This window comes from Camelus dromedarius, chromosome 16, assembly GCF_036321535.1.
Source record: "Camelus dromedarius isolate mCamDro1 chromosome 16, mCamDro1.pat, whole genome shotgun sequence".
Lineage (NCBI taxonomy): Eukaryota > Metazoa > Chordata > Mammalia > Artiodactyla > Camelidae > Camelus > Camelus dromedarius.
This window is the reverse complement of record NC_087451.1, coordinates 39223807-39246076: the sequence shown is the minus strand read 5'-3', so window position 1 is coordinate 39246076 and position 22270 is coordinate 39223807. Positions and strand designations below refer to the sequence as shown.

The following is a 22270-nucleotide window of genomic DNA, read 5'->3' as shown; positions in this document are numbered from 1 at the left end:
GTAGGGACACTGAGACATAAAGAAATTACTAACTTGTTTGAGATTAAAAAATACAGCTGTGATTTTAACCCAGCTCTCATTCTCCAAAGACCATCTTGTGAACATTATGCTCTCCTTCCCAGGCATTCATTTTACCAATCCCCGCCTTCTACAAAGATTAGGGTAAAGACAGTTGTAATTATTCTCGGTTCATGAACCACACAGTACTAAAAGCTGGATAATACTGCATTTTAACATATTATCTGTGATGTCTATTTTATAAGAATATTATACCTCTTAAATCCCTCTGCTGTTTAAAACATGCTTCTAACAATACCATATCATAATCATCAAACTTGCTAAGAGACTAGATATTAATTATTCCAACTAAAAAGAAATGATAATTATGTGATGTGATAGAGGAGTTAATTATCGCTACAATGACAATCATATGACAATACATAAATGTATCAAATTAATAAGTCATATACCTTAAATTCACACAACAGTATACATCAAATATGTTTCAATAAAAAATAGCGTAACATAAAAAGTGCTTATATAAAAAGTGCTTCTACATACATGACCTCATTTAATCATTACAATAATCCTGCGTGGCTGGAAACAGAGAGAGTTTTTATGACGATATAGCTCAGGGGAGGTGAGTGAGTTTCATGGACCGTGAAAGGGAGACCCAGGAACTGAATGCTGGTCTCATGACTTGGGAACACTTGAAATCCACACTCAAACTCCTGACCAGTGCTGAGTGGTAAACGCTGCAGATGCAAAGAAAACTTCCTCCAGTGACACCACAGGACACTGTCATACGTGAGACTTCATTTTAAGGAGAATAATTCTTACTCATCTAAACTGTCTTATTTCCTAAGATGCTACTACTGCACGATGCCACTTTTTATTTAAGCTATGCAGTAAAAAGCACTTAAAACTTGTTTACAAAGGTGCTCCTAGAAATACACATGAGTTTAATCTGTCTGTAAAATTTGCTTAGTCTACATGCAAACCAAGGAATGACAACTGCAAATAAATTGCTATGATGCCTTTAAAACTTAAACCTTCAATTTTGTATCAATGATACTTAAACTCCTAACTCCACTCTTCCCATCTTAGTTCTCCCAAAATGCGGGTCGTTTTCCCGGTAAGCACTGACGGTTTAAATCCAGTAAGAGCTCCAAACCGTAATAGTCATTCAGTACGTTTTGGTCAATCCAGTGCTGCTTCTAACTCGAAGCATCAATGACTTTAGTCTCATTTAAGGAAAGCTAACACAACCAAACACTGAGTCTAATGCACAGCACAATAATTCAAGCTACTGAACATGCTGCTTTTACTTAATGACTTTACCTGTTTCTGAATGATTTCACTTTGATTAGAAGCTTGGAGGGTGTGTTCCCGCTTAATTTCTATCTGTTGCTGTTTCTTCTTTTGCTGCTGATCCCTGAGTTGCTGAACCCTTTGCAACTGCTCTTGCACACTGGCTGCCTGCACTGTAACCACATTCTGAATCTGGTGGGTCTGCACAGGACTGCTTGGCTGAATTTGAATGGGCAACTGGAGTTTGATCTGCTGGGGCACCCCACCTTGCTGAGCCTGTATCTGAGCCACAACCTGCGACTGGATCTGAGAGAGAACCTGGACTTGCGGGTGCAGCTGCGGCACAGCAAGGCCTGGGGGCTGTGGCTGCTGTACTTGAGGCTGAGGACGGGATGGGGATGAAACAGTAACTTGACTTAACGTTTGTCCTGATGAAAGAGTTTGAGTTGAAGACTGTACCTGGGGCTGTGACTGTGGCTGGCCCTGGGAAGGTATCTGAAGAGATGTATGTGGCTGAATTGGAATCGGTTGTGAGGCTGCGGGCTGAACCTGGGACTGCTGTCCGGGAGACACTTGGGATGGAGTTGATGGACGTATTCGAGTCTGTGGTGGACTTTGGACGCGAGCAGGAGACTGTCCTTGGACATTACTCTGAGGCTGACACTGCACTGTAACTTGGGGTTTGGATGGCTGTGCTTGGGTGGGCTGTGCTTCAGGAGGGACATGGGATGCAACAGTTGTTGGGGTCTGAGCTTCAGGCTGAGTCTGAACTTCAGGCTGAGCTGGGGACGGGGGCTGGGCTTGGGGCGGGGGCTGAGCTGAAGGCTGAGCGCTCTGAGCAGTCTGAGGCTGGGCTTCTGGAGGACTCACACTCGACGACTGAGCTGGTGGCAGGGTTTTGGCTTGTGGCACCTGTGTCGGGGGTGATAATTTACTCTGTTTTTGTTCACCTGTACCTGTGAAAAGGAAAGACCAAATATTTCTTACTCTAGAACAAAAGACTGTGGTTTAAGAAGAATTTGAAGCGGATTTTTTAAAGGTGAGAATTCTGTATTTCAGCACGTAAGACTGATGCCGTAGAAACGCTCCAGTTAGAAACATGTGGGTTAGGACTCTCCTAAGCTGGGAACGTGGGCCCTGCTCACGGCCACCCCCTGCACACTTTTCTAAGTCTCCAGACGGCTGGCTTCTGAAGCAAGGTGCGGTCTCTGGAAATCAGCCAGGTCTGCTGGTCCAGGCTGAGGCTACCCCACATTTCTCGCCTATGGCATGAGGGCCCTGCGGGAGAAGGCTGACAGTGTGGCTCTTCATGCAGCTCTCCATCACTGGTTCTGAGCAGGATATGCCCGCCTGCCCTGAGTGCACCTCCACAACTCAATCAGTGCCTACAAGGCTTGGAGGAGTAAGTGTGGGCACAGGTATCGTGACATTTTCCTATTTTGTGCCACCCCCCTGATTTCCATATTTCTTAGGGAGGATGGTGGTGACAGGGAGTCTGTAAGGGCAAGAGATCTTGTCAAGATCTTGTGAGGCTGACCAGTCAGCTGGCAAGTTCACGGGCGTGAGGCACGTCCTCTCAGTGATAAGCACCGGTGCCCCCTGCCCTGTCTGTTAGCCCAGCAACTTGTGATGAGAGCATGCAGCACTTGTGACAATCCCCGAGTCCTACCTGCTGCTGTAGTGGAAACAGTGGTGGTGGTGGTGCTGGTGGCTGTGGCTGTTGTTGCCAACGGGGTAAAGAGGAATCGCTGCACGGTACCATTCGGCATCGCAGCCTGCATCAACTGCTGCCCTGGGCCGGGCAGGACAGTCACCCCTTGAGGTATCAACTGCAACTGCCCAGTAGTTTGACCTTGTCCTTGAATTACTACCGTCAAACCTTGATTGCCACCCTAAGGAAAAAACACACAATGTGTAAATAGTCTTCAAAGCAACAATCTGTAAAGTATACCTTTTTTATGCTGAAAAATATAAAATAATGAAAATATGTATGTTAATGTCTATGGAATGATACCAAAAAAAATTCAGATAAGCTAAAATAAGAGTATTTAACTGATGTTTAGTGGGAAACAAAATGAACTAACAATCCAGAGTTCCAGCCCAAGTTCTCCAAATGGAGAGCCAGGTATCTACAAGCAACAGCACATCTCTGGATCTGTATTTCCCAATCTATAAAATAAAGGCATTGAAGTGAATGACTAAGGTCTCCACAAAATTCTGATTTTAAACCATATTATTTATATTCATATTATTTTATAACTTTCAAAGCATCTTTAGATGTAGTGCCTCATTTGAGTCTCATAATAGACTTGTGACTTCGTGGAGCAGGGAGAGAAAATATTCCTACATCCTCACTACCAACTAGAAAAGTCAAGTGAGAAAGCTCAAGCCCCTTGCCCAAGTCAGAGGCCAAGTTCAAGGTGCGACAAAATGAAAAGCCCAGGTCTCCTAGATTCAGTTTTTTCACTAAGACCAAATGACCTAGGGCGAGTGCTGGTGTGTGCTGGAGGACAGAAAGCTCAGGGTTTTAGACGTGAAATGCAAACACCGCGTCGGGAAGGTCACTAGTGTCAGTCGTCATCAAAGTGGGACTGGGCTCACAATACGCTGTATGTACTGCTCTGCCCAGGACTTCTTAATCCTCAACCACCAGGAACACGGTGGAGAATTAGAAAACAAACATAAAAACAACCCACCCCAGATTCCCAACAGCCAGAATTAATGCTACAAAGTTCATACACCAACACTAAGCTCCATGGACTTTCTTTACTCCTGAGTCCCTTACTCTCGCTTTTCTACAATATTTTTGTGTACGTTCAAAACTACATAAAACACCAAGTGCTGTTTAAAGAGTAATTATAAAGTGAACATCTATAAAACCAGCATTCAGGTCATCACTGCCAATATCCAAGAAGCCCCCCCAGTAACCTGCTCTGATCTTAATTCCCCCATTTCCCCTGAGAGGTAAGCATTGCTCTCACTGTCACAATAACTGCATTTGTTCGTAGTGGTACCACTCAGGTATAGATCTTTACAGGGACTAAGGCCCCTAACTTCAGGAACACCATTCATGAAGACCATGATGGGGATGGTGGCCCCTCCAGGGAGGCAGTGCAGCAGCCCTGTATCCCTAAACAATACAGCTAGTGTTGCCTGTTTCTGAACCTTAACACAAACAGATCACAATGTAAGTTTGTTACCTGCTTCTTCCGCTCAACAGTGTAGTTCTATGTGGCTATAGTTTGTTTATTTTCATTGCTGTAGGAAGGTACAATTTATCTAATTGATTACAGACTGACATTTGGGTTGTTCCCAGTTTTTGACTCTTAACAATGCTGCTGTATATTCATGACCATTATCCAGGTGCTCAGATGAGTAAGAACTTCTCTAGGGAATACACCTAGAAGGGGCACCACTGTGGCCTGGGGCGAGCTCACCTCCGACTTTGCTTTGGTTAAACCGATTCATACTACTCTGAGCTGCGTGTGGCAGTTCATTCTGCTCCAAGTCTTTGCTCTCTCTTGATTCTGTCTGACACTTTAATTTATAGCGATCTCTTAGGTATATGCTTTTAATATGTGTTTTCCTCATTACTAACAAAATTCAGCAGTTTCCTGGATTTGTGGACATTAAGATTTCCTCTTTTCTTATCAAGTTTGCTTGCTCTTCTTTTCTCCTGAGCTATCTGGATTTCTTTCCCTTCTTAATTTGTAGTAGTAATTCTTCATTCTGGGTAATAGTCCTTGGTTGGTTGTATCCGTACCTTCTCTCATTCTTTTCATTCTTTTATAATACTGATGAACTGAAGTTCTTATTTTTAATGTTGTTGAAATTATAAATCTTTTCCTGTATGGCTAGTATTTTCTGTCTTTAAGAAAGCCTTTCCTACCTTCTAAAAGTATAATCATTTTACCTTCCACAGTCAGGATGCTTTTCTTCCTGGAACTGAGTTTACGAGTGAGATAGTGGTCCAATTTCATGGTTTCCCACGTATGCTCAATTGTCCCAGGACCCGTTATTAAAGTCTGTCCTTACAATGATCTGCAATGTCATGTACCAAGTGTCCACATATGTCTGGGTCACTTTCTGCACTTTCTACTGTTTAGTATCTGTTGGTCTGTCTACCTTCGTGGCTGTACCTTACTGTATTAAGTAGTGAAGCACTGTAGTAAATTTTGATATCAGGTTACCACATGGGGCAAATCCTCCTGTTGTTCAAAAGTGTTACAGATATTCTCCATCCTTTGAACTTCCCTAAAAATTTAAAAAATCACCTTGTCAAGTTTCAAAATATATCTCTTGGGATTTTGATAGGAATTGCATCAGTCTATTGATCAGTATTGGGAGAACTGATAATATTGAATGTTGTAAGGAAACAGCTTAATGTACTCAAATTTTACTTTTCCCAAGCAAAATGGTTAACTAATAAAATTTTAGTGGTTAAAAGGGTTATCCATCTTGCTGTTATAACTCATGATCTAAGGACTTTAGATAGGTTAGGAAAGTATTTTTGTTTGACTCCAGGAAGCAGCCATTTCTTACACTAAGTACATTTTAAAACTTCTGAGAATACGTCCATATTTTAAAACTTACAGCAAGAATAAACAAGATCATTTCTAAAAGTAAAATGCCAGTCACATGACTTACGTGGCCCTGCGTTAGCTGAGTGAGTTGAGCCATGGTCAGCTTCACCTGTCCTTGCTGGGGGCGAGGGGACTGGGAGGCTGAAGACTGCAGATTTGCACTGGGTGCTCCTGAAGGTAGCCCCTTCTGCGCAGGTGCCGAGGGGACTGTGCTGGGGGCAGAGATCGCAGTGGAAACCGGCTGCCCTCTGATGATCTGCGTCACCACCTGCTGAGGAGCACCTATGTGAACAGCAGAACATTAGCGTGCTCACGTGCCCTTAGCAAGAGGCTGAGGTGAAACACTGTTCAACACTACAGATGAATGCATTCTTCTGAATTTTCAGTAAGACGCACAGGATGCCAACAGACAAAGGCTACACCCAGTCACACACCCACACCCAGAGGACCCTGCCGGCTGTCAGTGAGCCTGCCTTCACTCAGCTTGCTGACAGCCATTCTCCAGTTTCTGCTGTCTGTAGCAGAGGGGAAGAAACAATTAATGTTCTTCCTATGAGTCTAAAGCCAAAATGACAATAGGGAAGACTGAAGAGAGTATGTGAAATGTGTCATTTATAAGGCTGCCTTTCCTTAGGAATATAAATTTAAAAATAAGATAATCTAATTATAATTAATTCATGTGATTTTAAACAAGTCATACGGAATCTGTAATATTCTGAGCCAATTATATTTATATATGAGCTTTTCTCATTGTTATTTGCCATACAGCTTGGAAGAACCATGAGGGCAAGAACCCTTGTCTCCAATTCCAGAGCAACGTGCTCAGCAAACGCTTCCACAGTTACTGTTAAATAAACATCCACAGAGCAAATGAAGTTTAACTGAAATGGCTCTACAACCTTCTAAAAATTTCAGTTTCTCACTCACCTTGATGAAATGGAAGAAGAGGCAGGTAGTAATTATTTGGTAGCTAATCTTACATTTACAAAGTCTGAATTCATTATGAATAGTAAAAAAGCCACAGTTCTAAAGGTTTGTATTCACTTCCTGTTTTTCCTTCTACGTGTACAGATGTATTTCTGTGTATATTTCTTTTAGTGACCAGAGTTTAATACTGCATTATGTGTAAAATTGAACCTATGCTGACATTTAGAACACTTTCCCTTTTTCTTTTTTTAAACAACATCATAGTGAAATCCCTGCTTATAAATTTTTAAGTGCTTCTAATTATTTCCTTAAAACAAACTCCTCCCAAAATTACTGGGTTCATAGTATGAACATAAGATAAAACTGAGTTTTAGAAAGGTTATACCCAATCATGCTCCCACCACCACTGGGTGCCCACTTCACTGAACGCCTGCCAGTACTACCACTGGAATAACATATCCCAGCAGTCAGAAACAGTACGACAGCATTACAGTATCTGTATTTCTCCAGTCGGTCTAGTTTCCTTTGGTATCACCCTCCTAAATTCTGGTGGCTTGTAATATGCTTTAACAACTGGCAGTGTAACTTTTCCATCATTACTCTTTCTTCTAAGCGTTTCCTGGTTATTCTCACCCATTTATTCCTCAAGATGAATCAAAAAACAGTATATACAGACAAGTGCTTGAATGTGAGAACTTCCAGGGCCCAACACTTTGTCCTTGTACTGCAGTTTGAGGAACAGTTTATGAGAAGTTACTCTAGTTTATCACCTGGTATTGATACTGTGTCATCATAAACGCAGATGGGTAAAAGGGCTGGTACTGACTGATTACATGGTGGTCATTCAGATGATCCCCAGTATGTTCAGGTTGATTTATTTTGAGATTATCAATCAAAATGCAAATTCAAAAATTAAAACTTTTTTTTTTTTTTAAACATCCTGGGAGTGTTCAACTTTGGGAAAGGCTAGTGTGGTGGTAGGAACAGGGGTAAGCTGACCTGCACACACTCAGACACACACTGCCCTCCACTTCTTTGACCGTAACTCTTAAGACTCACCAGCCCCACTGGCCACCTTGTTTTTTCTACAATATACCAGACACACTCATATGTGAAGCCACAGATTCACATATGCAAGTAGACACGTAATTGCAGCTACATAAGGCATTAAGAAACAAAGGCTCTCTACATGTAGAGTACTATCTTGTAATTTACCAAATGTTTCAGTTATCTGTTATTACCACTTATCATCTTTAAATGTTTCTTCTTCTTTACATTAGTTTTAGCTTTCTTTTTAGTTAGCTGCCTGATGGCTATTTTTAAGATTTTATTTATTTATTTTTTAAAGGTTGGTGGGGGGGCACATTAGATTAGGTTTGTTTGTTTATATATATTTTTTGCCTTTTTATTTTTTTTTTGTACATTCACATTATAGTGCATGTAAATACACATATACAGTATACTACTTTTTTTTAGTTTACATATATGTACTAATTATTGTTTCTAAGAACAGATTAGATCTTTAGCTTTTTAAACTTACACAGTTATCAAAGGAATAAAGCCAACTACAAAATAAGAATCAACAGAATGCGGTAACCCAATCACAAAGGACAGTCAGGTGTGCTTACACATATTCAAGAAACCAAAATAATAATTAGTTCATTTGTTAATTAGTTCATTTATTATTTTTTTTCCATTTACTATTTTTTAATGGAGGTACTAGGGACTGAACCCAGGACCTCGTGCATGCTAAGCATGCGCTCTACCACTGAGCTACACCCTTCCCCATACCCTAATGGCTATTTAAAAAAGAGAACAGATGCTGAATTTTATCAACTGTCCCTGTAGCATTAACTGAAATAATGAATACTACTTTCTTTTCTGGGGTAAATTTTGCTGAGACACTAGGAGATTGCATTAAAAAAAATACGATACTATGTTTTATATTATATGCCAAAGTTATAAAATGAATGGGAAAGAATTAATCTTTTCTTCCCTCTATGCCCTGAAACTATTTTTTTTAAGAAGGAAACTGTTTCCTAACCATCTCAAAGAATTTTATCCATAAAAAACCATGAGGTGTGGAATTCTTTTCTATAGGTAATCTATGGAAATTATCCAAATTTCTTTCCTTGATACGTCATTAAGACTTAAAAATTTTAAGCACAGTATATAATTATACCTTGTCATTTGAATGGATTTAGTTCCTAAGTATGGACAGTGAGAATTCTCAATGACTTACCGCAAGGATATCTGTTCAGAATTCCCTATTGTAAAAAGTTCATTCTGGCTTTATGGCATTTTTTCATTCCTAATTTTTGTAAGCTAGTGTTTTGTTCCCTTTCCTCAAGATGAGACTTGGAAAAGAATGGTTTATTTTAATAATAGTTGCCTTTTCTGTCTTCTTATCATTACTTGTACTTTTATTTTACTTCCTTCTTCCTGTTTCCATTTGAGACTTTTATTTTTTTCTAACTTTTGATGAAGGTTTAAAATGTGGGTTTTTTCCCTCTGTTTTGTTCACCAGTGTGTTTCAACCGCTTAGAGTAGGTGCTCAAATATTTGTTGAATGAATGAGTCTGCCTCTCAGTCCAGCTCTGCAGCATGGCTTAGTTGCTATTTAACTGTTTATAATTATACATTTGATGTTTCTTTAACATAAAAGTTACTTTTGAGAACATACATTTTTAGGGTCCAAGCCAGTAAAAGTTACTATATTATCTTAATATTAATTCCCAACTTTACTACAAAGAAAATGTAGCTTATACACATTCTACTTTTTGGAATTCATCAAGGTTTTACCTATGGCTCATTATATGACCATTTTCAAACAAACAGCTCATAAATATTTAAAACTAATGTGTTTCGTTAAAGGTACAAAGCTGATACAATCTGTTTCTGCTTCTGTTAGCCCCTCCTTGATTTCAAATAACTTTTGCTTTATATACTTCAATGACATCTTATTTAAAGATCCAAGACTGAATCTTCATCGCAACCTTTATCTTTAAGCCAATAGAAAATGACCCCCTAGAGGGGAGGGTATAGCTCAAGTGGTAGAGTGCATGCTTAGCACGCACAAGGTCCTGGGTTCAATCCCCAATGCTTCCTCTAAAAAATAAATAAAAAGTAGACCTAATTACCTACCCCCGCCCCTCAAACAAAACAAAAGAAAATGACCCTCTTTGTCCTAATTACTGTTTTTTTAAACACTGAATTCAACTCTGTCCAATTATTAGTAGGACTGTTTTCCATGTCTTCCCTCCGCCACCTTTCTTTCCTTCTTATTTATTTATTTAATCTTACTGAGTTATATCTTTCCTTCTTTTTTTGTCCTTTGTTTTGTGTATCTTTGGCCATCTTTTTATTTTTTATCTTCTGTGGTAATTTGCTTTTAGGTATGTTTATCATAAATGTACAGCTAGTTTTTTTTTCCACCCAATCTTTACAGGCTTCAACTTTTAATATGGAAGCTTTAACCTATTTACATTAATGAAGGGCAGGCGTTGCCTTTGTAATCTTGTTTTATGGTTTCCACTTAAATGCTTCTTAGCTGTTTCCTTGATTTTCTCTCTGTCTTTTGCCACACAGACTGTTTTCTTTGCTCTTTCTCTTTACTCCAATGATTTCAACGTATATATTACATTTACTAGAGGTTTTAAAAACATTTTTGATAAGCATACTTGGATCTGTCTTTCTCTTAACTGACAATGCCAGAAATGAAACAGACTCTATGGGAGCATCCCATGCTGGATTAGAAATTTAGTTTGCTTTGAAGTCGTTATTCATATTGGTATTTTCTAGTATGTGGAGTGCCAAATACAGAGTACTACAGATTTCCTGGACTGGCTGTCTCCATGCAAAATAATACTGGATGGATGAATACCTGGCTGTACCATCACAGGTGTTCGAATAATTGCCTTTCCTAGTGTTGACTGCTGGAGTGGTGTCCTAATCACCGTCATACCAGGGCGGATCTGAGGCCCTGTAATTACCTATAAATGACACAAAGGACAATGAATTAAAATGTTTTTAAAAGACTAAAGCATGATAGACTTAGAACACAGATCTTTAAACATTCTATACTGATACACATGCCCAGAGAAATGAAAGAAGCTCTTGGACATTACATTTTAAATTATATTAAGCATCAGAATAAAGATAGAATTTTGAAGGAAGAGAATGTAATTCAAATGCGATCACACAAAATTCCCCATGACTAATACCAAGAAGAGCCTACACACGAAAAAGAAGGAACAAGACCTGGCAAAGGTCTGCTCTACAACCACCGCAGCTGCCCACAGGAAAGTGTTGAGCCCTGTTTCCCTGAGTTCCAATCCCATCTGTAACCCAGAGAATGTAAGAGCAAGATCAGAAGAAGCCAGAAGTTCCTTCACGGTTTAAAGGAGAGACCACAGAGCATATCTGAGTGTTCCTTTAGAACATTCTCAAGTCTAAGCACTTTAAACCTTTTCCATGACACTAGTGCCAAAGAAATTCTGTGTCTCCCATGTGTGCATGTCGCCTGACAGGCCAGTCACAGTGCTGGGGTTTGCATTTTCCATTCTCTTTCTTAGCTGCACAGCATGTTTCCCGGGTGGTCCAGTGCTGACCATTGTTTTCAATAAAGGAAACTTCTTCATCAAATCCTGGAGAGCAATTCCTACGACTCATAAACTACACTAATGTGCTATTAACTAGATGTTAAAAATTAACAGTTCATTAGAAATATCACTAACAAACTTTTAAAAAATCAATACTTTGTCACAGATTAAGTAAAAGGCAAAGACAAATTAGAAGTTATATTAATCCTGGAAGAGGTCACTAAATAACAACTTCCACCCGATGTGGTCGACGCCAAACAAACCTGTCAAGAATTCTTACTTGTGAAGTGCCTGCTGTTCCTCCAGAGCCCGGGGTGTTGGGCCTAATTGTGACCGTCGCCGTCCTGGGCTGGAATGAAGTAAAAGTTTGCTGACTTGTACCTGTACTCGATGGAATGATACCCAGGACTTTCTGCTGCACTTGAACAACGCCTTCAAAGAAGATGAAGAAGTAATTAACAACGGCCCCTTTAATGAAAGCATCAGGTGGTGCTTGGTTTCTGAGGAGAAACTAGGTGTGGCGGGGGTTTATAGTGGGCTACATAAAATGTGAGATCCAAGGGCTGAAATCAGTGAAAAGGAAATGAAAAATAATGGCGACAGTATGATCTGGCAAATGTGAATTAAAACTCTTCACATTTCCCTTACCTCCTTGCGTTGCTGGCACATTTACAGCGACAATCTTGCTGTTTGCAGGAAGTGGCAGTTTGGTAATTACTTTTCCTGCCATAGTGACTGGATTGCCTGTAATTTGGAACGTCTGACCTGTGCTGGCAATGGTTGTAGCAGATGTGGCAGCTGTGCTGGTGGCTAATGGGGTATAAGACATTTAATAAGCTTTAGATTTAAAATAACCAGCAACGTAGTGACTTCTAGGAAGGCACCAATGCATGAAATGTGGCTCATTTTGTATTTTTAAGAAAACATTCCTCTCCACTCAACGTAAGTGAACTATGTAAATGTTGAAAGTGAAATAATGTAAGAGAGGAGCTTCACTGATGTAATATTATGAATATTATCTGTAACAAACCAACTGTTACAGTTTGCTCAATCAGCTGCAGAAGAAAAACAATTTTCTAAAGAAATGTTTCATTTCAGTAGGTAAAGGACTGAAATTTCTTTTTCTTGAATGAAAGCCATCTTTTATTTATTCACAGTCGTGTACCTGAATTTGACTGGCCTTGCTTAACCCAGGTAGCAAAGGTCTGATGGAAGTTCTTGTTCTGCTGGAATGTTACTGTAGCTGGAGATCCAACTTTAGTAGTTAGTACCATTTTAGTTCCAGTTGTAACTGAGCCACTTATGGGGGCTACCATAACTTTCTGTGCTGGAGAGATGGTACTAGTTGTACTGCTTGTTGGGGAAGTAGTGGAAGCTGCAATCACTGTAGGCTTCTGTTGTTCCAATCGTTTCTAGAAAAGTCAGGGAGAGAAATCATGAACCAAAATCATTCTAAATAAAAATATCACTCTGCAGGAAGTCCAGCCACAATTCCTCCCAATCCAAGAAACTGCACCAAAATTCTAAAGTATTTTACTTCTGAAAACACGCCCATATATATTTACACTTGATTTAATTTCCTGATGAAGGCAATACTTTTTTGACTCTTAAATCACATATATTTTATTCAAAGTAGTAAGTTTTTCGTATCAAAAATTTTGAAATGATCAAGTTTTTCCAGTCTGTGCAAAGGTCTAAGCTTTCAGACTGAAAATATGAGACATGGGTGATCTTACAGGAGACAAGGACACCTTGCTACTCAGAAGTTGGGTTTAGGACAGCAATGATGGCACCTGTAAAAGGATTCTGTTTTACCATAATGTTAATCCATCCAATCATAAAGAACATGTCAGCATTTAAATATCACTATTCCAAACTGACAAAAACCTGCAATCAAGCAAGCTAAAAATTATAAATAGCTTTTCTAGACTTGTGTTTTTCAGTTCAAACATTTTTACAAAAAATCCTTTAGATTATTTTATACAGAGTAGTAACATCTGATCTTTCAGACTACAAGGTTATCAAAGACAATTTGTGTATCTTCTCCCATAGATTGCCACCTTTTCCTGACAGCTTATCAACGTGACGGTTTAAGTTTACACACGTAAAAACTATAGGTAGCACTGTCTGCAAACCTGGTGGTAGATGCTTCACCTTCATTATTATGCTCGGACCAACCCAAGGAAGTTGCTGGTACTGTGATTTAAAGACGAGGAAACTGAGACCCGGAGAGGCTGTGTAAGAGGCCCAAGGCCATAGAGGCAGTAAATGGCGGAGCTGAGATGTACACGAAGATCAAATTCCAATGCTGAACTATTTCTTGCCATCGGAAACTGCTCACCAAAGACATCACACACCCAGTCTTTTTATTGTTACTTTTGTACATGTTCCCTATGCCTGAAAATAGTGTGAAGTATTTTACATAATTTAGTAAATTACACAGTTTAGTTTTGAATACTTAGAAATACCAACTGATTGAGTCAGTTAAAAAAAAAGGGGCAGGAAGAAAACTAAACACGTATTTAGTAGTTATTTTCTGGGGATATGCCTTCAAAAATTGGAAATAACTACCTTTGTAAATAAGCTTTTTAAAGAAATTTAAATGGGTTACACGGGGAATGGAACCAATATTTTGTAATAACTAAATGGAGTTTAGTAACTTTTAAAAACTGTATAAAAGTTTTTTAAATAATAAAAAATATAGGGGGGAAAAACCAAATCACAGATTTGGCATGTAAACAGGATCTGCTGGGTTTGTGCACAAGTTCAAAAAGGCAAGTTGGTCATTACACTCTAGCTGGCATTATTTCTCAAATTTTGTGCCAGAAAAAAAAGTTTTGATCATCTTCATTGCTAAATTTGGAAAGCATATTAAAATGAAGATTGACTTGTGTCAAAAAAGGTATTAAAAACAAAAATTGTGAAGTAATGTATAAATTAGGCATATCCTGCTTCTACCGAATCAGGCTACATCCAGGACGTATGGCCATCACCTCAGAAACTGACACACATCGGAAAAGCAGAGAACATAATGCTCCAGGGGGACTTAGAGGGTTAATGCACCAAGTTCAGGTCCTGACTTTCAGCTGCCAGAGAAAAAGCTCATTATCAGCTTAAAGAAACTGACCACCCTTCCCCTCTCCCCTGCAAAGTAAAACCTTAGGTTACTTTGTAGAATGACAAAACACATCCACAAATTGAAAAACAGCTGGCCAGTCTTTCTATGAATAGACAGACAGACGTGACTAAACTCGAAAAGGCTGTTATATCAAATTTTGATTAAATCAAGACAATCACCTATAGTGAACCACTGTAAAAGATACATAAGAACTTGAAAAAATATTTCATACAATGGGAGGGAAAAAAGGATGTTTGCAATGATGAGTTTGATTTATTTATATAATATCTAATTTTTAAGCAGTTATGTATAACTAAGTCAATGATACCTATTTTATCTATTTTATTTATATCCTGAAAATTTATATACATATATGCAAGTTTGGCTAAAAACTTTTACAGTAACTTTTTAATGAATGAAGGAGTAATTATCTCTTATGGGTCCCTAAATAGTCAGGCACACATGGTACATCATAGTATCGAATTATTAAGAAACCACAGCAGTTTGATGATCACGAATTACAACAAACTCTTACAGTTTTAGTACAATTGGCTTTTTCACACACTACAGAGGTTTATGGATTAGAATTTTGCAGGAAAAAATTATCTTTAGAAACTAGTCAATGAACTAGAAAGATAGTAAGAGAAATCATATTTCAAACATTGTTCTTTAAATACGTACACTTTTTGCAAAACCGCAGCTTGGTATATCCCAAGTTATTTTCAAGTATTAAAATTAAGATATATGTGAGATACACTTAAAAACTAAAATCATAGGAATATACAATTACTGTGCTTTTAGTGTGCATGATTTTGGCTAAAGATGTCAATTCATTGCCAGGGGGGACTGGTACCAACTCCCCCACCTGCTGGGCAGCCAATCGCTGCTGTTTGAGGTGAGCCTCCATTTGGGCCTTGAAGTCCTCTGCCTTCTTCTGTTCACTAACCTTAGCCTGTTGCTCAACTGCTTGTGCCTTTTCTTTCTCCACCCTGTAGGAAAAAAAAAGAAGAACTTATCAGAAACCATAGGAATTTCACAGAGATACTGTGGGTTTGGTTCCAGACTACTGCAATAAAGCAAATATTACAATAAAGCGAGTCACTAATTTTTTGGTTTCCCAGTGCATATAAAAGTTATGTTTACGCTACACTGTAGTCTATTAAGTGTGCAACAGCATCATGTCTAAAAAAAAAAGTATATCCTTCTATTAAAAAATATTTTATTGCTAAAAAACCCTAACAATTATCTTTGAGCCTTCAGTGAGTTGTAGCAGTAACATCCAAGATCACTGATCACAGATCATCATAACAAATATAATAACAATGAAAAAATCTGAAATACTGTGAGAACTACCAAAATGTGATTCAGAAACACAAACTGAGCAAATGCTGTCGGGAAAAGCACCGACAGACTTGCTCAATGCAGCTATGCCACAAAACTTCAGGTTATAAAAAACACAGTTGTCAGCAAAGTGCAATAGCATAAGTATGCCTGTACCCCATCAGGCATCAGCAATCTAATATTAAGGGAAATCTGGTTAAGTTTCAAATCATGCAAAAAGTATAAAATCATTTTGATGTAAAAATAAAACATTTAAATTAAGATAATTAGAAACTGAGAAGTGGATAATAACTGCTAAAAATTAGAAAACAGGACACTTAATAAACAATGCACAGGTAGCAAAAAGGTGGGAGTAAAATTAGGACGTACTGAATAAGCTATTAAGGGGGTAATTCTTCAATTCTGAAGTGCTGAGAATCTTCAAATATCTGATCACACGTTAGCCGTTTCCTTACCTCTCAGCAAACGCCCTGATCTCCCATAATTCCAATTCTTCCTCTGCGACCCAGGTCTCGATAATAACAGGGCCAGTTTGCTTGGGCGTTTCTGGTCTCTTTGGTCGCAACGCACTTGATCGAAGGCCTTTCCTCTGAGGTGTAGGTGTTTCTTTGGGGGAAAAAAAAATCAAGAGTATTTTAAGTAATACAGCTTCTAAAATTATAGTACTTCTGGCATCTCCTCTCATGAAAAGCAGGGATTGGCAAGTGTTTTCTTAAAGGGCCAGATGGTAAATACTTTAAACTTTGCAGGACAGATGGTCTCTGTTACAACTTCTTAACTTGCCTTCGTATCATAAAAGGAGCCGAAGACAATATATAAGTGAGTAAGTGCGGCTGTGTTCCAATCAAACTTTATTAGCAAAGGCAGATGGTGGGTCAAGGCTCATGGGCCACAGCTTGTTGGCCTGACATAAAAGCCCTCTGAGCCTTACACAGCCCGTTCCTCTGCCCGGAGCACCACTGCCGGGCCCCGCCCCGCCCTCTACTGTCACCTGACCGACGCCCACTCCACCCTTCAGACCGCAACACGCACGCAGCTTTCTTCCAGCAGCACGGCGTGCTCCTCTCAGTTGGGCTGGGGGCCCCTGCCATGTAGAACTCTGGCAAGCTCTATTTCCCTGTCACGGCACCAAGAAGAGGGACTGAAGACTTACCAATGTAAAAGAGGGATCTGAGACTATTAAGAATAGATATAATCTCCCAGTGACAAGATTTTAAAAATAAAAAGTAGGGAGAGACGAACACTAAACCTCCCCATATGTTCAGGAAACAGGGACGCAGGAGAATCACAGGGAAGCAACAGAAGGAAACTGAAACGGCAGTAGGACCTGGGCTGCATGAAGAGCTACAAGAAGAGTAATTAAAGGAGACTGTGGTGGTGTGCGCTGAGGAGACTGTGCGCGCTGAGGAGACTGCGGCGGTGTGCGCTGAGGAGACTGCGGTGGTGTGCGCTGAGGGGACTGTGGTGGTGTGCGCTGAGGAGACTGCGGTGGTGTGCGCTGAGGGGACTGCGGTGGTGTGCGCTGAGGGGACTGTGGTGGTGTGCGCTGAGGAGACTGTGTGCGCTGAGGAGACTGCGGTGGTGTGCGCTGAGGGGACTGTGGTGGTGTGCGCTGAGGAGACTGTGTGCGCTGAGGAGACTGCGGCGGTGTGCGCTGAGGAGACTGTGTGCGCTAAGGAGACTGTGCGCGCTGAGGAGACTGTGCGCGCTGAGGAGACTGCGGCGGTGTGCGCTGAGGAGACTGCGGTGGTGTGCGCTGAGGGGACTGTGGTGGTGTGCGCTGAGGAGACTGCGGTGGTGTGCGCTGAGGGGACTGCGGTGGTGTGCGCTGAGGGGACTGTGGTGGTGTGCGCTGAGGGGACTGTGGTGGTGTGCGCTGAGGGGACTGCGGTGGTGTGCGCTGAGGGGACTGCGGTGGTGTGCGCTGAGGGGACTGTGGTGGTGTGCGCTGAGGGGACTGTGGTGGTGTGCGCTGAGGGGACTGCGGTGGTGTGCGCTGAGGAGACTGTGTGCGCTGAGGAGACTGCGGCGGTGTGCGCTGAGGAGACTGCGGTGGTGTGCGCTGAGGAGACTGTGTGCGCTAAGGAGACTGCGGCAGCGTGCGCTGAGGAGACTGCGGTGGTGTGCACTGAGGAGACTTGTGCGTGCTGAGGAGACTGCGCTGAGGAGACTGCGGTGGTGTGCGCTGAGGGGACTGTGCACGCTGAGGAGACTGTGCGCGCTGAGGAGACTGTGCGCGCTGAGGAGACTGCGGCGGTGTGCGCTGAGGAGACTGTGGTGGTGTGCACTGAGGAGACTGTGCGCGCTGAGGGGACTGCGGTGGTGTGCGCTGAGGAGACTGTGCTGAGGAGTCTGTGGTGTTGTGTGGTGAGGGCTGCAGGGTCAAGACTGAAGACTGGTCAGGACTGCTTTCTTCCATCTGTGTCTCTGCCTCTCAGCTGAGGTGTCTACTCCTATCCCAGGCCAAGATTGTTTTAATTTTACTAATATTTTGTATCTACTAGGACAGGCACTCTTTTCAAAAAAGCCATTCCCAGTCGTTTGTCCTCCAAGATGAACTTCTGACTTAATTCAATCAAGATTTGAAAATTAAATTTATACTTCTGGGGACTATGAACTTCTATAAGCGAGTAAATTTCTATCTATAGACAGCATTTTCTTTTTATATATTTCTTAATAGATTTTTTCCTAAGTATTTTTATTGCATATACAAAATTGATTTTTGTTTATTTATATATCTTGAATCTGGACCCCTTACTGGACTCTTTTCAGTGTTAACAACAGTTTTGATTCTTAAGTATGGCATTATAATACCTTTTCTTTGCTTCCTTAAGAACAGGGGCTGGATCCCATTCTTCTATGTACTTGCCACTTAGAACCTATCATGCGGGTGTCTATAAATGTTCCCTGCGTAACTCTTTATGCCTCTTAGGTTGTTTCTACCCTGAGCACTAAAGCTTTACACAACAGCAGCTTTAACCCTTGAGTCAACAAATCTTCACTAACCACTTATGTCTCAGATTCTGCAGCCGGTTCCAGGACTACAACCAGACAGACTCAAAGCCTGCTGTCTTGGTTGACGGTCTGGTGTGGGCCAGTGCTCCACGCCTTAATCACAAGAGGTATTGTAACAGCTCTTTGTACCCCTCCTCTGACGCTGTGTGCCTAGTGGACTCTTGCTACGTTTACCAGTTAATTATCATTTAAAAAATAGAATAGTTTGTGATGAAAAAGTATTTTTTCAAAAGTTGAACAAAAAGTTAAGGAAATAATTAGAATCAAATTTCAATTCATGAAAGATACGGCTAACAGATGAATGATAAAAGAACAGAATTCTTTCTGTTCTTACCTTTTGGTGCTTCTGGAACTCCAATGGGGCAAATGATTTTCCTGATACAATATTCAGATCGAATGCCATAAGGACCAACATCTCGCCTCTTAATTATTTCAGTTGTTGTGATTTCAGTTTCAGATGTTTCTATGATGATTTAATTCACATAGTATTAATAACCACCCGAAATGTTCAGAGACTAAAAAGGTACAGCATCTGGTGCTTTAAAAAAGAGATACACATGGAATAAAACTTTGGAAACATTAGCTTAATGAATGACTGCAGGACCACTGCTGGACTGCAACAATACCTCCACACAAAAAACTTCTAAACTGAGCAAAATGCTGTTCGGGAGCAGCTCAGTTCCTGGTGGTAAAATTCAGTCAAAATAATAAAAACCCTAGGAGAGAAGCAGCAAGCACAGAGTTCCAGATGTCCCAGTTTAAATGACTTATACTCTATGATAAGAAGTATCTTTTAAAAATTCACACTGGTTCTCACATTAGTGACTCACCTTTTAAGCTGAAACCCCTATGTGGCCTCCAGGATTTGACAGCATGTGCTGCCAAACTTCAGCAAAGCTGTATTTTTTAAATACTAGCATTATATTTCAATAAATAATGGACATGCTTAAAACGAAGTGAACTGTTAAGTGATTTTCTCTTTTAAACTTAAATTAGAAACTAACAACCCCTCACCTGTCCGTGTGGTCCCTCCTCCCGGAGGAGCCTTGGCCGCCATGTCATCCCATCTCAGACTTGCCCACAGTAACCGCAACATCAGGCTCACTCCAGCTAAGGACTTCACAGTCTGCAGCCTATACCTGAAAGAAAAACCCAAGAAGAACCATGTATGTATGTATACACACACACACGCACGCACGCACACACACACGCACGCACACTCTATTAATAAACTGAAGGATTCTTTCTTGTTCTCTTTACGACTTCAATAATGATTATACGGTCTCATAAGCACTCTGGTTATTATGGATCCCGTAATGAAAGAACTCTTGTTTCTAGGCATAACATGCATCCAACAATTTTAAAAAGGGCTGCAGTCACTTCAAATGCCATATAAATTGGTAAAACAAGCATGTTTCACTGTCAGACTGACATGGCAGCAATTTATGAAGATTTGATACATTTAGCCTAATTCCAAAAATGTTAGAAAAAATATGAATAAGAGCAAATATGGAGAAATAAATAATTGTGACTGAATGTGATAAGAGTTCTGAAGAAGGATAAAATCTTAACTGATTTTTGCTGCAACAAACTGAAAATGTTTAAATTTTCTCAAAAAGCAAAATAAAAGCAGGAAGACCTCACAAATTCAATAAGACCTTTCCAGACAGACAGAAATTTTGTATTCAAATGGTGGTTCTACAAGAGCACCAGGTGATGAATACTGCTAATACTAATAATGCTTTAACAACAATAGAGTAGTTTTGGAATCCTATGATTAATAATAAAATGACAGTGAGTAATAAAAAAGGACATTGCTATATTAGTTACTAATCAGGAGACAAAGGAATCTCTGTGCTCAGGTTTTTTCTAAGCATTGTGTGAAAGTTACTGAACATTTTAGATATTCTTTTAAAAATAATATTAAAAACACATTTCAAAAAATTTATAACTGCAGTGAATATAATGTCTTAAAATTGAGTTAACCATCGCTGACATTTCCACACACTTAAATGAATACAATAAATTGACTGTAGTGAAAAGAAAACTTATAAAATGAAAATAATTTCCTCCTCTAACAGAAGTAGAAGGTAAATCTGAGACAATTTGTATTTGAAAAGCAATGCTTTCTATTCTTAATGTTAAGTCAGAAAAATGAACAATGTGAGAAAGAAAAAGCTCCAGCCAAAAAGTTGCCACAACTTCTTAACTTCTCATCTCCACCTGTGACACCATTATTTTCTTTGTTGTGCTATCACCCTGTGAGTCCTCTGACTTGGACAGATGGTTCTTAAATTAGACAGCAAATGTTAATTAGTGCAGGGATGTCCTGAGAGGGGGAAAGTGTTTGTCACTTTCAGACCACACCCTACAGAAATGCCTAGGGAATTTTGGACTCATGGGAGAAAACAAATGAATATTTATTGGGAAAGAGTTTTTTCTCATGCTCTTTCTTCTTCCTCCAATCACTCTCCACAAACAACTTTAAAGCATCTCTATTTTACAATGGAAGTAACACCAGGTGGGGAACACACTTCATGCATTACAGCCTATTCATTCAAAAAATACTTGAGTGTTTTCTCAAATAAAACTAAGTGAAAGGAGCTGGGGACACAGAGATGAATTATAATCCCTTCCTGAGTCAGCAGGAGCTGTCACAGAGGAAAGCACAAGGGAGGGGCATCTGATTTGGTTTGGGGGTGGGGACTGGAGCTTCCCTGGAATCTCAAAGGACAAGGATGTGGGAGCAGCTGATCAAAGGCAAGGAACACACACGTGCTTCGGGGGAAGGTGTACAAGAGCAGACACTTCTTCCGAGAAACCAGCTCCGGTGTACTATGGCTGGAGGGAACGGATGTGGAGGAGCAGCAAGAGATGAAGCTGGCCCAGGAGAGGAAGGCAGAAGCCAGAATGAGCTGCACCAAACAGGAGGATTAAAGAGCACCTAAGACAGTCTATCAGGGGATCTCTGATAGGTACCCCACGTTGCACTGGTTGTAAAGGGCAGTACTTCTCACGGATGTGGTTTACAGGTGACAATGCTTTCCCCCTCCCAGTCCTGCAGCAGGTAACACCACAGCTCAGTCAGAATATTCACAGGACAGATCTGCATTTTAGGAGGGTCCTTTTGACAGCACTGTGGAGAAAACTACTGGTTCAACTGATCATGAAACACAGACTCAGGGCCTGGGGGAAGGGGAGCGAGGGGGAGAACAGAGGGGAGGGAAAAAGAGGCCCTGATGAGTTGATGGGACAAATTTCACTTTTCCAATACTGCCCAGCCTGAACGTTAAATTAATAAAGATCAAACATGCGCCTTTGGCATTCTTAGCTCCTACTCTAAGCATCAGACATTTTATTCAAGAGTGAGTAGA

The 22270-nt window shown here is 40.4% G+C and overlaps 1 protein-coding gene across 12 annotated transcripts in view; it reads right to left on the bottom strand.

Moving 5' to 3' along the window:
- BPTF (bromodomain PHD finger transcription factor) overlaps positions 1 to 22270 on the bottom strand; it is a 128428-nt gene that overhangs the window by 21354 nt on the left and 84804 nt on the right. For 6 of the 12 annotated variants that reach the window (XM_064495648.1, XM_064495645.1, XM_064495650.1 and 3 more), the window contains 11 exons: positions 19911 to 20035; positions 19231 to 19359; positions 16337 to 16487; positions 15406 to 15529; positions 12588 to 12834; positions 12071 to 12232; positions 11703 to 11854; positions 10705 to 10813; positions 5959 to 6176; positions 2981 to 3203; positions 1342 to 2267 (listed from right to left, as the gene is read on the bottom strand). In XM_064495648.1, the coding sequence (XP_064351718.1) occupies positions 1342 to 2267; positions 2981 to 3203; positions 5959 to 6176; positions 10705 to 10813; positions 11703 to 11854; positions 12071 to 12232; positions 12588 to 12834; positions 15406 to 15529; positions 16337 to 16487; positions 19231 to 19359; positions 19911 to 20035 (2566 nt within the window). The remainder of the gene's footprint in view (positions 1 to 1341; positions 2268 to 2980; positions 3204 to 5958; positions 6177 to 10704; positions 10814 to 11702; positions 11855 to 12070; positions 12233 to 12587; positions 12835 to 15405; positions 15530 to 16336; positions 16488 to 19230; positions 19360 to 19910; positions 20036 to 22270) is intronic. The other 6 variants (XM_064495652.1, XM_064495654.1, XM_064495646.1 and 3 more) reach the window with 5 other exon arrangements.